We start from the raw sequence: 13,680 nt of genomic DNA, 5'->3' as shown, positions 1-13,680 counted from the left end.
TTTTATTTTGTTATTAATTTGAATTTAGACCACAAAAACTAATAACACACTACAAGAAAATTAAAAATTGTGACTAAAAGTTAAAAATATTGTGGTCAAAAGTTTTAGTTACAATTTTTTTTTGTGATAGCCTTGTAACTAGAAAGTTTATAGCTAAAATTTTATTCACAATAAAAATAACATTGTCACTAAGACTTAATTTTTGTCACAACTAATCACTGTGACTTATAGTTATTAAAATGTCAAAACAATTTGTTACAACTACTTTTTAGTCACATGAAAGAATTCCACAGTTAAGCGTGTTTGACCTGGGATAATTTCAAGATGGGTGATCTCCTGGGAAGTTCTCCTAGGAAGCGTGCGAGTAAGGACAAAGCATGCTGAAAACACGTGTGTTGATTTGTAGGGTCATTCATTAATCCAGAAAGCAATCAGAGTGGCGTACCCATGTATAAGAGTCATTAGTCCGTGGCGGAAGGCCCAATGGAGGCTTGAAACGGGGACATTACAAATGGTATCAGAGCCTTGACCCAGTCGAAAGTGTGGTCGAAGAGGACGTCGGACCCCATAAGGGGGGTAATTGTAATTAACAGTCAGTAGTCCCGTGATCCGTAAGGGGAGATACCGGGTAAGCTGTCCAATCCCACATTGCTTAGGAAAAGTCAAGTGTGATGATTATGAGACTGTGTATACACAGTTGAAGAGATTTTAAATGGATTGATTGGTACTACCTATATCAACAAGGTCCATTTTTTTTGGTAGCCCATCATGAAAGAACTCCACAGTTAAGCGTGCGAGTGAGGACAAAGCATACTGAAAATACTTGTATTGGTTCGTAGGGTCAGTCATTAATCCAGAAAGCAGCCAGAGTGGCGTACCCATGTATAAGAGCCATTGGTCAGTGGGAAAGGCCCAATGAAAGCTTGAAACTGGGACGTTACACAAAAAATCAAACCCAAAATTATTAACAACAAAGATTAGTGAACATACATTTATACGAAATAGTATACTCGTGGAATCCAATTTATATTCACAGTTCAATAAAATATGTATATAAATGCGAAAATATTAACTAAATGGCACTTCTGGCATTCAAATGCCAAGTAAGTTAAAAAATACTAATACCATGTTGATGCTTCTTAAAAAGCATGCTAGAGACTTGAACATGCTATGACCCTTAAAAAGTCAATAACATGCTAGAGTCTTGAGAATAATTACCTTAAATTTAATAGAAGATACTAAATGAAAGACCACAACATCTCTTTCAACTAAATTATAAGCCGCAACAGAGAAGAACAAAAAAAGAGCTTTGTCGGGGCCAGTGAGGGTGGCAGAGAATGAAAAGGGAATTGGAGAAGTTACAGTTACAAAGCGAGATGGCAAGCGAGAGAGAGAGAGAGAGAGGTAACTATACTGTAAATATAGATTTTAAATTTTATTTTAATACATTTTAGTAACAAAGGAATTAAGTAGGCCCGTCTCTGGGCGAACTTAGCGTGTGCTTAGGGCCCACTTAGCCCAAAGGCAAAAAAAATTTCCTCCTTTTAAAATTATTTTTTTTACTGGTTTTAAAAAATACCAACATGTAATTTTAAATAAGGGCCCAAAAATATTTTATTTTTCTATGACCTACTAAATTTTAGGGTCAACCCTAGAATTAAGTAATGTTGTGGCTAATGAGTATGCAAAATAAATAGTTGTGACTAAAAGAAAGTTATGAGTGACAATCTAAGAAAATAAGTGATAACTAAATAATAATTAGTCACAGATTTTAGTCATAAAATTTTATAATTGTGATATTTTATAAATTATAAAATTTAAAAATTTAAAGATATATTGTCACAAATATGTGACTAAAATATTATTTATAAACACGTATTTAGTCACAAACTATTTTTGTTGTAACTAAAATTTTTATTGTGCATATATTTTTCAATTCTATATATTTTTTGGATGAAAATGAAATTACATTATTATAATTTTATATAAGTCCCATCATATATATAAATAATACAGGGAGATAATAATATATATATATATCATTATTGAAAAAAGGTAAAATAAATAGTGAAAAATAATAAGAAAGTAACATGAGATAATGATCATATGTATATAAAAATAAATGTCTCAAAAACAAGGGTAGACTAGCAAATAGTTGTTCATGTGACATTAATCATAATAATAATTTGAAAAATATAAAACTTTAGGCATATAATTTATCGTACTAAAAATATAATTCAAATAATTAATTATATGCGTCTAAAAAAATTAGATATAATTGAATGTTTGAATTCTATTTGCAATACAATAAATGATACTACATATTTCCATTCAGACTAAATAATTTAAAATTTGAGTCTTATATATGTTCTATTTAAGACAATAACAGAGTCCGTACTAATGAAACTAAAAGAAAATTACAGTTTTAATTATAAACATCTGCTAAAAAAATCATTGAATTTATGTCGCTTACAAACTTAAAATTTTAGATATTTATGTTACTATTTGCCTAATATTTTTATCTGACTATATTTTAATTTCTTTTGTAAAACGATCTAGGAATCAAGTGACCGATTAGTTGGCTTGTTTTTGTGATTCTAATCTTAATTGTGTTTTCAACCAACTAAAAAAATATCCCAATTATGTCACAAATAATTAATAAAATTACATAATTTCTTAAAAAAAAATAATAACATTGGATAATCTTACTATAACATTGTCAAATATAATATACAAATATATATAATGACACTATATCTTTATCTCAAATAAAAAATATATTCATTGGTTTTAATCGAAACAATTAGAAAATATATATGGGGCATAGTAAACCTAACTAAAGAAAGGATTCGTTTGCCACTTTCCCGACATTTTATTTTTTTCGAGTTGTCGTTTTTCTCTCCACTCTCTCCATATATATTATCATTATTATCTCATAATAATATTGACTTGTATAAATATATAAATATATAATATATTAATATAAATTAAAATTTAACAGAATATATTATATAAAAATATAATATATAATCAAATTTAATAAAATTTATTCTAATACAATGTACCAAACAATGCATGACAAGTCTATTTTATAAAATTATGAGTTGATACTTGATGTAAATAATAATAATAATAATAATTGCTTAAATAAAATTCATGATTAGGAGGTTTTAAGCTTTTTTTTTCTAATGTGAAAATTGATATATTGAAAAAATGGTTAATATTATTGTGGACCTTTTGTTTTATAAAATTTATTGATTGGATCTTTTATTTTGTTAAATGACAAAATAGTTCATATATTTTTCAAAACGATACAAATAAAGATTGAGCTCAATTTTCATCAATTTTTTTTTTTAATATAACTAACTTGAAGATATTTTCTAACACGGATAGATGTGAAAAGATGTAATTAATTTTATCATAACACCTCTAGATCGAATTATTATTAAATTTTATTTTGACTAAAAATCAGTTTAAGGTACTATTTTAAAAAATACAGGTCTAATTTATCATTTGACAATACAAATAGTCCAATCAATAATATTTTCTATGAACCCTTATCAAAATTAATACTCTCTCGTATCACATAAGCACAACTAGTTATTATTAGTTTGGATATAATTAGTTCACAAAAAATAAAATTTTGGACAAAAGTTATAAGGATAGGATCCACTCTAATTAATTAAGTATAATAATATATATTTATTTATATATATAGGACTAGCTTTTTGGCTAGGTTTGTAGGCCTAATTCATGAAGAAAAAAAAAGTTATCCCCTTTAAAATATACTTTTATTTTATTAATTTCAAACAAAATACTATAATTTTTTTTAAGTAATAGTTCAAAAATATTTTTTTATATTTTATTGTATATATATTTATGTCGACCACTAAAAATCAAATAATGTATATATATGTCATTTTGAGGTGGAAATGAAAAATGCCATTCGTGCAATGCAATGGATGACCAAATTTGTGGTTTACATTAATTGATCGATTGTTCTAACCAAACTATATATCCATTACTATTCCCCTTTTTGTTGATTTGATTTTATTTAATTTATTTTTATGTATATATTTATATATTTTATATATACAATACAATATAATTGAGAATCATCATATAGATCAATAAATAAAGTAGTATTGAAAATGACTAGTCTTGTTTTGGTTGCATCCTCTCATTACTATAATATTATTATTACTCCATTTTTGCTTCTCTATATAATAGACCTCTATTACACTCTATTCTTCTCATCAAACAAGCTTATATTATTATTCTTATTATTATATAAGCTATAATAACTTCAAGGTCTCTTTCTCTCTATATATATATTGTTGTAGTTTTATCTTTCTTTAAATTAATTTGTTCAATATTAATTAATCAGATTAGTTAGTAGTGTCATCTACTTTTTATATATAATTAAAATAGGAATTTTTTCAATAATATCTATAGTATTACACTATTTTTTTTAATGATTTTGTTAGCTGTCATTATAAAAAAATTTACTTTTAGTTACAATAAAATTCGTAATTAAAAGTAAAAAAAATTTATAACTAATTATAAAATATCATTCTTATATTGTGACTACAAATTATCAATAACTATTTTTCGCATGAACTCATTATTTAATTTTTTACATATGTATAAAATGCAGAAGAAATCTTCATATATAACTAAACAAGGTATGGAGTCAGGCCATTTTGTCAATGAGGTTGTGCTAAAGAATAAGGTTAGTAATAATACTATATATATAGTACTATAAAATTAAATAAATATATAGTTATATATAGAATTATTAAATAAATTTAATTATAAACATTAATTTTGAACTATTAGATTTTAATTTAATAATAAATAATAAAAAAGAAATTTGATTTTTTCTATGTTTAATTTAACTACTTAATTAAAAAAAATATGAAAAAAAATATCTATTTTTACACTATATAAAAAATATATTTATATACAAAATATTTAAATCAAGTTTAATTTTTTTTTTGGCTTAATTTTTTTTAAGCCGATAAAATATCCTCAGTTTATATAATATAAAAATAAGAAATTTTTATAATTGGATAAAAAAAAAATTAAGTATAAAAACTCTAATTTTTTAATACTACTGATTTATAAGTAATATTCAATCCCTATATATAATAATATTTATATGATTAAATGTATAGTACAAAATGATGAGCATTATCCAAGAAGTAGTTAGTAGTACAAAAAATCTTTAGTTTCTCTTGCTCTATTCTAACTAAATTCTCAACAATATTGTTTTTTTATTATTATTTTTTTTTTTTTGGAAATTACTAATATATGTAAGGACAATTATATATCTTAGGCCCTAGTACTTCCAATGCCAGCTTTAATATATTTTCATTTTGTACTTTTTTTTTTCACAAATAATATAGGGTAAATAACATTTTGGACCTTCTGTTTTACAAAAGTTATTAATTGGACCCTGTGTTTTGTTAAATGATAAAATGGACCCTGTATTTTCTAAAATAGTACAAATAGGACCCTGAATTGATTTTTTGTCAAAATAAAGTTTAATTATAATCCGATCTAAAAGTGCTATGATAAAACTGTTTACATTTTTTGTATCTGTTCGTATTAAGAATTGTCTTCGAGTTGGTTGTATTAAAAAAAGTTGTCAAAAATTAAACTCATGGTCCTATTTTTACTATTTTAGAACATACAGGGTCCATTTTGTCATTTAATAAAACACAGGGTCCAATCTGTAACTTTTGCAAAACACAGAGTCCAAAATAGTATTTATCCAATAATATATGTGGTATTTTATTTGCACTAGTAAATTAATACATACACAAACACAATGTTATGGATATGAATCTATAATATATGATTCTTTGATCAAGTAGTGTAATAATTTAATTTTTTTTTTTTTTTGAAACAATCAAGTAGTGTAATTATTAAAGTTTTATTTTGTTAGGTTGAGTTAAATTATATATGTACTAAAATATTACATTTATTGACAATAATAGTAATTTTTAAATTATGAATCTCATCTTAACATGATAAAATTGAAAAATACTATCAAGAATGTATTATAATATTTTGGCTTGACTTTGAATATAGGTGAGCTATGCCTATTCTAGGGTCCACTTAGTCAAAGGATCTAAAAATATTTATTTTAAAATTACATATTTTTTTATTAATTTTAAAAAATATCATATTTTTCTCTAAATAAATATCTAAAAATATTATTTTTCTATGATCTACTAAATTTCAAGACCGATCCTAATTTTAATGCACATATTATCATTACTTTTATTATTAATTACTAGCATCTTATAATAATATTAATATTCTTGTTTATTATTTTCTTAAATGAAAAGGGAAATGCAAGTTTTGGAGATGATGATGAATCTGAAAATTATGAGAAGAAGAACTTAACAACAAGATCATCAGGAGGGTGGAAATATGCATATCTTTTGCTAGGTATAAATATTAGAAAATTTCAATAGTAAACCCCTTAAAGGGTCGCTTCGGTAAATTATTTATCTATTTTGGTATCTAAAAAATTTCATTAGTTTTTTTTTTTCATGTAGCTATTTAGAATCACTTGTAAATTTTCAAAAAATTTCAAATAATTTACAATGTTAAAAATAAGATTTAAACAGTTACATACCATGCGTATAAAAAAAGAAACAGTCGCGCGTACAACAAAATGTATAAATCTTATTTTTGGCATTGTAAACTACTCGAAATTTTTTGAAAATCTACAAGCAATCTTAGATAACTATAACATATACATACAGATAGAAGGTGATCTACCGAAACAACCCTTTAGGGGTATCCTGTAGACTTAATACATACATTATTTTTTTTATTTTCTTTTATTGCATATACATTATAATAATAAAAAGAGTATATATTTATAAATATAGTGAATCAAGGATTGGCAACATTAGCATTCTTTGGAGTTGGAGTGAACTTGGTGTTGTTCTTAACAAGAGTGATTGGGCAAGAGACAGCTGATGCAGCAAACACAGTGAGCAAATGGACTGGCACTGTTTACTTGTGCTCATTACTTGGTGCTTTTCTTAGTGATTCTTATTGGGGTCGCTACTTAACTTGTGCCATCTTCCAACTCATCCTTCTTCTGGTAATATATAATATATATATCATTTTTTTAAAATAGTAATTACATAAGATACTATTTTTTTTAAAAAAAAATTCTATTTTTACAATTTTTTGTAGAAACAACACGAAAATTATATAAAATTAACATGAAAATAATATCTAAATAACATTAAAATAACAACAAAAAATAACATATAGATAACAAAAAATTAACAAAAGTACAACATAAAAAGACCGTATTTTCTGTAAATAAAATTAAAAAAATCGTAAAAATGTTTAAAATTTCGTGAAACCGTACTTTTGTAATTTTTTTGTTATTTTTGTGTATTTGTGAAATAATCTCTTTTTTTTGGTTGTTTTAACTTGCTAAAAGGTTGGTAGTCTTTGACATTAATTGTTTGAGCCCTAGGAAAAGAATGAGTTATTTTTTTTCTTTGAAGGAAATATAGTAAGTTTGAGAAATACAAATATATATACATATAAAAAAAAAAATACATAAGACACCATTTCTTTAAAAAAAATTACATTTTTACTTTTACAAAAAAAAATTCACATTTTTACGGTTTTCTATAAAAACAACAACAAAACTGCATAAAAGTAACATGAAAATAACATCAAAACAACAACAAAAAATAACATACGAATAACAAAAAATCAACAACAAATTAACAAAAGTACAACATAAAAAAATCGTAAAAATGTTTAAAATTCTGTGAAACCGTATTTTTGTAATTTTTTTGTTGTTTTTGTGTATTTGTGAAATAATCCCTAAAATTGGAATTCTGAATTCAGTCAGCCCTAGACACAGGCTTGATTTGTTTTAGCCCAAGAGTGTTTAGACACCCTTTAAGACATGACATATAATTATTTAGATTTAATATCGGGTTTCACGAGTATACATATATTTTAATTTGAATTAAGTACGTAGAAATGTAATATTGAGAAATAAAAAAAAACATATCTATACAAATTCGCAAAAAAAAGGGCTACTGAATCAACCTAAGGTATCTACCTTAGCCGATTGATAAGATTTAATGTGAGTACATACTTTAATTTGAATTAAATATGTAATACTTAGTTACACTAATAATAATATATTATGTATATATCAGATAACAAGAGATGTTAAATTCTTTTAAATTTTACGAAAACAAATAAAATATCTACTATAATTACAATATACAAAGTCACATCAATTTTTTAAGTTATAATTTCATTAAGAATATATAGACATTTCCGACAAAATTACTATAAAAATTTTCAATATAGAATTTTCTTTTATAATTAATATATATATATATATATATATGCATTGACATATCTACATAGAGTCCAAACAAAGTTTAAGCCTACTTTCAAATATTAGAAGAGATTATATAAAATTAGATATACAAACAATACATAATTATTAAATAATATAATTGGTATAAGTATTTGTTCGTTAGTTAGTAGATCTGATTTTCAATTTGATTTCTTTCAGCTCTATCTTCTATTTTTATTTATATATAAATTTACTCTTTTTTAAAAAAAGACTACAAAGTATTAATATAAGTATTAATACAAAGCCTTTAAACTACAATTAACTTTTCTGATTTTAAGAAAAAATTATTATGTTAATAAATTATTTTAAAATGTATTTAATCTATAATTAACACAAGTTCTCACATAAAAAAATAAAAATAAAAATTATAAAATCTCATATAATTATTTAGATGTTAAAATTGTTTCCAACCTATATAATAATTTAATTCGAAATTTAAGTAAAAAATATAATATATATTATTTTAAATTTTAGTACAAAATTTAGTTAGCCCACCTTAAAATTATATTTTGAGTCCAGCACTATACATGTGTGATGTATATATTTATGATAATGTGCAGGGAATAGGTTTACTATCACTATCTTCATGGCTATTCTTAATAAAACCAAGAGGTTGTGGTGATAGAGATACAAAATGTGAACCCACATCAACATTTGGCATAGTCATATTCTATGCAGCCATATATTTAGTGGCCTTTGGCTATGGTGGACACCAACCCACTTTAGCAACCTTTGGAGCTGACCAATTTGACACTTCAAAAGAAAAAGAAAAAGAAAATGTTAAGAACAACAAAGCTTCATACTTTTGTTGTTTTTACTTCTCATTAAATCTTGGTTCACTTTTCTCAAACACTATTTTGGTCTATTTTGAAGATATTGGTAAATGGAGTTTGGGATTTACTCTCTCTTTTCTCTCAGCTCTTATAGCTTTGGTTTCTTACTTGTGTGGTTCTAGTGGTTATGTGTATGTTAAACCGTGTGGAAACCCTATTCCACGTGTCGCGCAAGTATTTGTTGCAGCTGCTAAGAAGTGGGATCTCGAGAAAGTTCGTGAAGAGGAGTTGTATGAGGTTCAAGGTCCTCAATCTGCCATTAAAGGAAGTAGAAAGATTTTTCACAGCAATGAGATTTCGTAAGTTTGTTTATTAATTTTGCTAAATATTGTCATTTTCTTACAATTTATTATATTATAATGTGATTTCGTAAAATAATATTTTTATTATTAAACATGATAAATATATAAAAAAAAAATGTTATAATTTTGCAAAAAATTATCAAAAGAGATTATTATGATGAAAACAAATTTTTTTGTTAAGAATACATAATTAACATTTTTTTTTTATGAAATTAGTCACAAAATTCATATAATTTAAATATAATAATAAAATTTGTAGTATTGTAGTTAGCTATAGGTCACAATATATTAAGTTAACAAAATTTCCTTACATTAATTGAGAAAAATCATCTTTGTTTGAATAATATCCCAAGTCAATTTTTTCTTTATTAATAAATATAAATTATATATTACTAAATTATTGTTAAAAATTATTCAGATTTTTAGACAAAGCAGCAACTTTAACTGAGGAAGATCTAAGAGGCCCCAAGAATCCATGGAGAATTTGCACAGTAACACAAGTAGAGGAAGCAAAATGTGTTTTGAAAATGTTACCCATATGGCTTTGCACCATAATATACTCAGTTGTGTTTACACAAATGGCTTCCCTCTTTGTAGAACAAGGTGATGTAATGAGAACACAAGTTGGAAGCTTTCACATCCCGGCTGCTAGTATGTCAGCTTTTGACATCTTCAGTGTCCTCATATGCACTGGAATCTATCGTCGAGTCCTTATCCCCATAGCTGGAAGGCTAAGTGGAAACCCTAAAGGCTTAACTGAGCTTCAAAGAATGGGAGTAGGGTTAGTGATAGGGATGTTTGCGATGTTAGTGGCAGGTATAACAGAAATAGAGAGGCTTAGACATGTCACACCCAGTGAGAAGAAGAGCTCTAAAAGCATATTATGGCAAATACCACAATATGTTTTGGTTGGTGCTTCCGAAGTTTTTATGTATGTTGGGCAACTTGAATTTTTTAATGAACAATCCCCAGATGGGATTAAGAGCTTTGGTAGCTCACTTTGTATGGCCTCTATCTCTCTTGGGAATTATGTGAGTAGCTTGCTTGTTAACATGGTTATGGGAATCACAACTAAAGGTGAAAAGAATGGTTGGATACCTAACAACTTGAATGATGGTCACATGGATAGGTTTTATTTCTTGATTGCTATCTTGACTGCCTTTGATCTTGTCATTTATGTGTTTTGTGCTAAGTGGTATAAAGGTATCAATTTGGATAATGGTAATAGTGATAATCATCATCTTGTTGAAGAATCAGAAGATCAAAATCGAGTTTTCGAAAGAGTTTAAAGTATTTACTATTACGATAAATTATATATTTTTAAGATGTTGAAGGGATTATTACGTCAATAAAATTTAAAGTATTTTACTGTAGAATGAGTATTATTATTTCGATCCATATATATTTTCCTTAAGAGTCTGGAATAATTTTGGGACAATGAACTAGTAACCATGGCCTCTATAGGTGTGATTGATTTATTTATGATATTAAGGTATGAAATATTTGAGAAATGTAAGAATTTTTATGTATGGGAAAATGATGAGGAAATTTTGTTATGTGCTCAATATGGGACAAACTACATTTGGTTTTATAATTTTATAACATAATAAACAAAAATCGAAAACAAAATTAAACAAAAGATTAGTGTTTGTTGGCTTTCTACACATTTAAACTTTGAGAAAATTACACTATATACTTTTTTTTAACTTAATACTTTTAATTTAAATCTCTTTTTTAAAATCTATTATGTTTAACTTTTTTTAATCATTCTACTAATTTTACCCCTATTACTTCACGATAGTTTTTATTTTTCTCTAATTAAAATTGTGTCCCAATTTTCTCACAAACCTACACATCTATCTACAGAGAATACAAATCTATTATATTTGAAATGCTATCTTAGTTATGTGAGTGTGTGAGAATAACCATGTATGAACTTTGGATTATTTTAGAAATACACAAAAATAATAAAAGATTACAAAAGTACAATTATACTGAATTTTAAATATTTTTATAATTTTTATTATTTTACTTACAGAAAATACGGTCTTTTAATGTATTTTTATGTTCTACTCTTATAAATTTATTATTAATTTTTGTTATTTATATATTATTTTTTGTTGTTATTTTGATGTTGTATGGAAGCTCTTATTATTTTTATGTAATTTTTTTTGTTGTTTTCGTGTTAGTTTTATAAAACACCGTACAAATGTAAAAAAAAAAAAATCTTTGAACGTAAAAATATAAGTACCTCTTTGGTATTAAGTAAGTTACCACGTGGCAATCCCTGATTAGTCTAAATCATAAAATTTTTATTTTTTTTACAAAAATAGTTTAAATATACCAATAAGAAAATGATATGTGGATAATGACTTGACATTTAACAGCTACGTACTTATGGAAGTTCTAAAAATAGGGCATTTTACAAAAATACTGGATTTGGGGTAATACTTTTCAATTTTACTGCCACACGGCAGAATTAACATTTATACTGTCCTCCCTTTTTTTTTTTTCTTTTATACTGTCAATACCAAAACAAAAGTATGAGGCCTCCATCTTTGGCAATCACAGACATAACCACCACAACAACACCAGGACACCGGAAAATAACCATTAATTCCGACAAGAATAAACAAAAGCAGTAAAATCGACGTCAATAAATAATCATGGCAAAACAACGGTAAAACAACACTAAAATAATCAAACAAAACAAAAGAAAAAAATGATTAAAAAAAATAAACAATCTGCTGCACAACCTCAACACCAGATGCAAAATCAACTATATTTGCAAGTCTATTCCTAGAAAATTATAAATAAAAAAAAACTACTAAAACAACACTGAAACAACACAAAAACAAATGAAACAAATATAACTACTTAGAAAAATATAAAAGAAACACACACCTCAAAACTCTCTTGTGAGTGAGCTCGTCATATATATTTATAGGATAACCAAAAGAAAAAAACCACAAAAATAGCCAAAGAGAACGAAGAAGAAATGTATTTATAGCCTCCATCTTCCACACTCACAGACATAACAATCACAACAACACGAGAACACCTAGAAAATACCTATTAATTCCAGCGAGATGGAGCAAGGGCAGTGAAATCGGCATCAAATAAATAAATCATGAAAAACAACAGTAAAACAATACTAAAACAATACTAAAACAAAAAAAACAATAAAAGAAAAAAATGATCAAAAATTAACTATGTTGTGCACATCCTCAATACTAAATGCACTATATTTGCAAGAAAAGTTCTAGAAAATAAGAACAAAAAAAAAACACACTAACTCTTATATTTTCAAAAAAAAACATAACTAAGAACTTCAAAAAATTAAAAAAAAAAAAAAAAAAAAGAAGAAGAAAAGAAAAGAAGATGAAGAAGAAGAACTGGACATGAAAAAAAAATAAAAATCATGAAAAACAACAGTAGAACAATACTAAAACAACGGTAAAGATGAAGAAAAAAAAACTTGAATAAGAAGATGAATATTAGAACATGGGGGTGAAATTTATGTGAAAAGCTAGAAGATAAAAATGATGAAGAAGATGAATCATGAGAAATGGGAGTGGGATTTTTAAATCTATTTAAATAAAAGAAAAAGAGTGAGACATGGGGTGTGATTTTTAAATTTATTTAAATAAAAGAAAAAGTAAAACATGTCACTTTTATGACACATCCCATCAACCTTTTCACCAAAATAATAATTATTAAATTATCTCAAAAAATAATAATTATTAAATATTAAAAATAATAAATAATAACTTTTACATCCATTAAAATAAAAAATTAAATAAATAATTGAGCCCATGTCCCAATCAATAAAAAAAAAACAAAACAATAACATAAAATTGTTGGCAGCCGAAAAAAAAAAACAGTATAAAAGTTAATTTCGAAAAAAAAAACAGTATAAAAGTTATTTTGGGCGTGTAACAGTATAAAAGAAAGAAAATGGGAAAAAACAGTAAACTGTGTAAAGTTATTTAACAGCTACGTACTTATGGAAGTTCTAAAAATATAACTTAGGCATTATTACCGCCAAAAATTAAACTTAGCTATTTATTTGCAAATGAGAGTTAAACTTAAGTATACAAATTACTCTTGTAATTATCCT

The 13,680-nt window shown here is 25.5% G+C and overlaps 1 protein-coding gene across 1 annotated transcript; it reads left to right on the top strand.

Moving 5' to 3' along the window:
- Window positions 1-4,141: 4,141 nt before the first annotated feature.
- LOC115718609 (protein NRT1/ PTR FAMILY 7.1) lies at window positions 4,142-10,933 on the top strand. The gene is made up of 6 exons (XM_030647425.2): window positions 4,142-4,311; window positions 4,658-4,732; window positions 6,357-6,459; window positions 6,909-7,126; window positions 8,986-9,557; window positions 9,979-10,933. The coding sequence occupies exons 2-6, from the start codon at window positions 4,688-4,690 to the stop codon at window positions 10,847-10,849; spliced, it is 1,809 nt and encodes a 602-aa protein (XP_030503285.2). The 5' UTR covers window positions 4,142-4,311; window positions 4,658-4,687; the 3' UTR covers window positions 10,850-10,933.
- The last annotated feature ends 2,747 nt before the right edge of the window (window positions 10,934-13,680 follow it).

Source organism: Cannabis sativa, chromosome 2 (assembly GCF_029168945.1).
Source record: "Cannabis sativa cultivar Pink pepper isolate KNU-18-1 chromosome 2, ASM2916894v1, whole genome shotgun sequence".
NCBI lineage: Eukaryota > Viridiplantae > Streptophyta > Magnoliopsida > Rosales > Cannabaceae > Cannabis > Cannabis sativa.
The sequence above is the reverse complement of the archived record's forward strand: the minus strand, read 5'-3'. Positions and strand labels throughout refer to the sequence as shown.

Excerpts from the sequence above, each read along its gene's own strand:
- LOC115718609 (XM_030647425.2), top strand. The coding sequence starts at position 4,688 with ATGGAGTCAGGCCATTTTGTCAATGAGGTTGTGCTAAAGAATAAG. Across the intron at positions 4,733-6,356 it reads AGGTTGTGCTAAAGAATAAG|GGAAATGCAAGTTTTGGAGA; the intron begins GTTAGTAATAAT and ends TTAAATGAAAAG. Across the intron at positions 7,127-8,985 it reads TCCAACTCATCCTTCTTCTG|GGAATAGGTTTACTATCACT; the intron begins GTAATATATAAT and ends GATAATGTGCAG.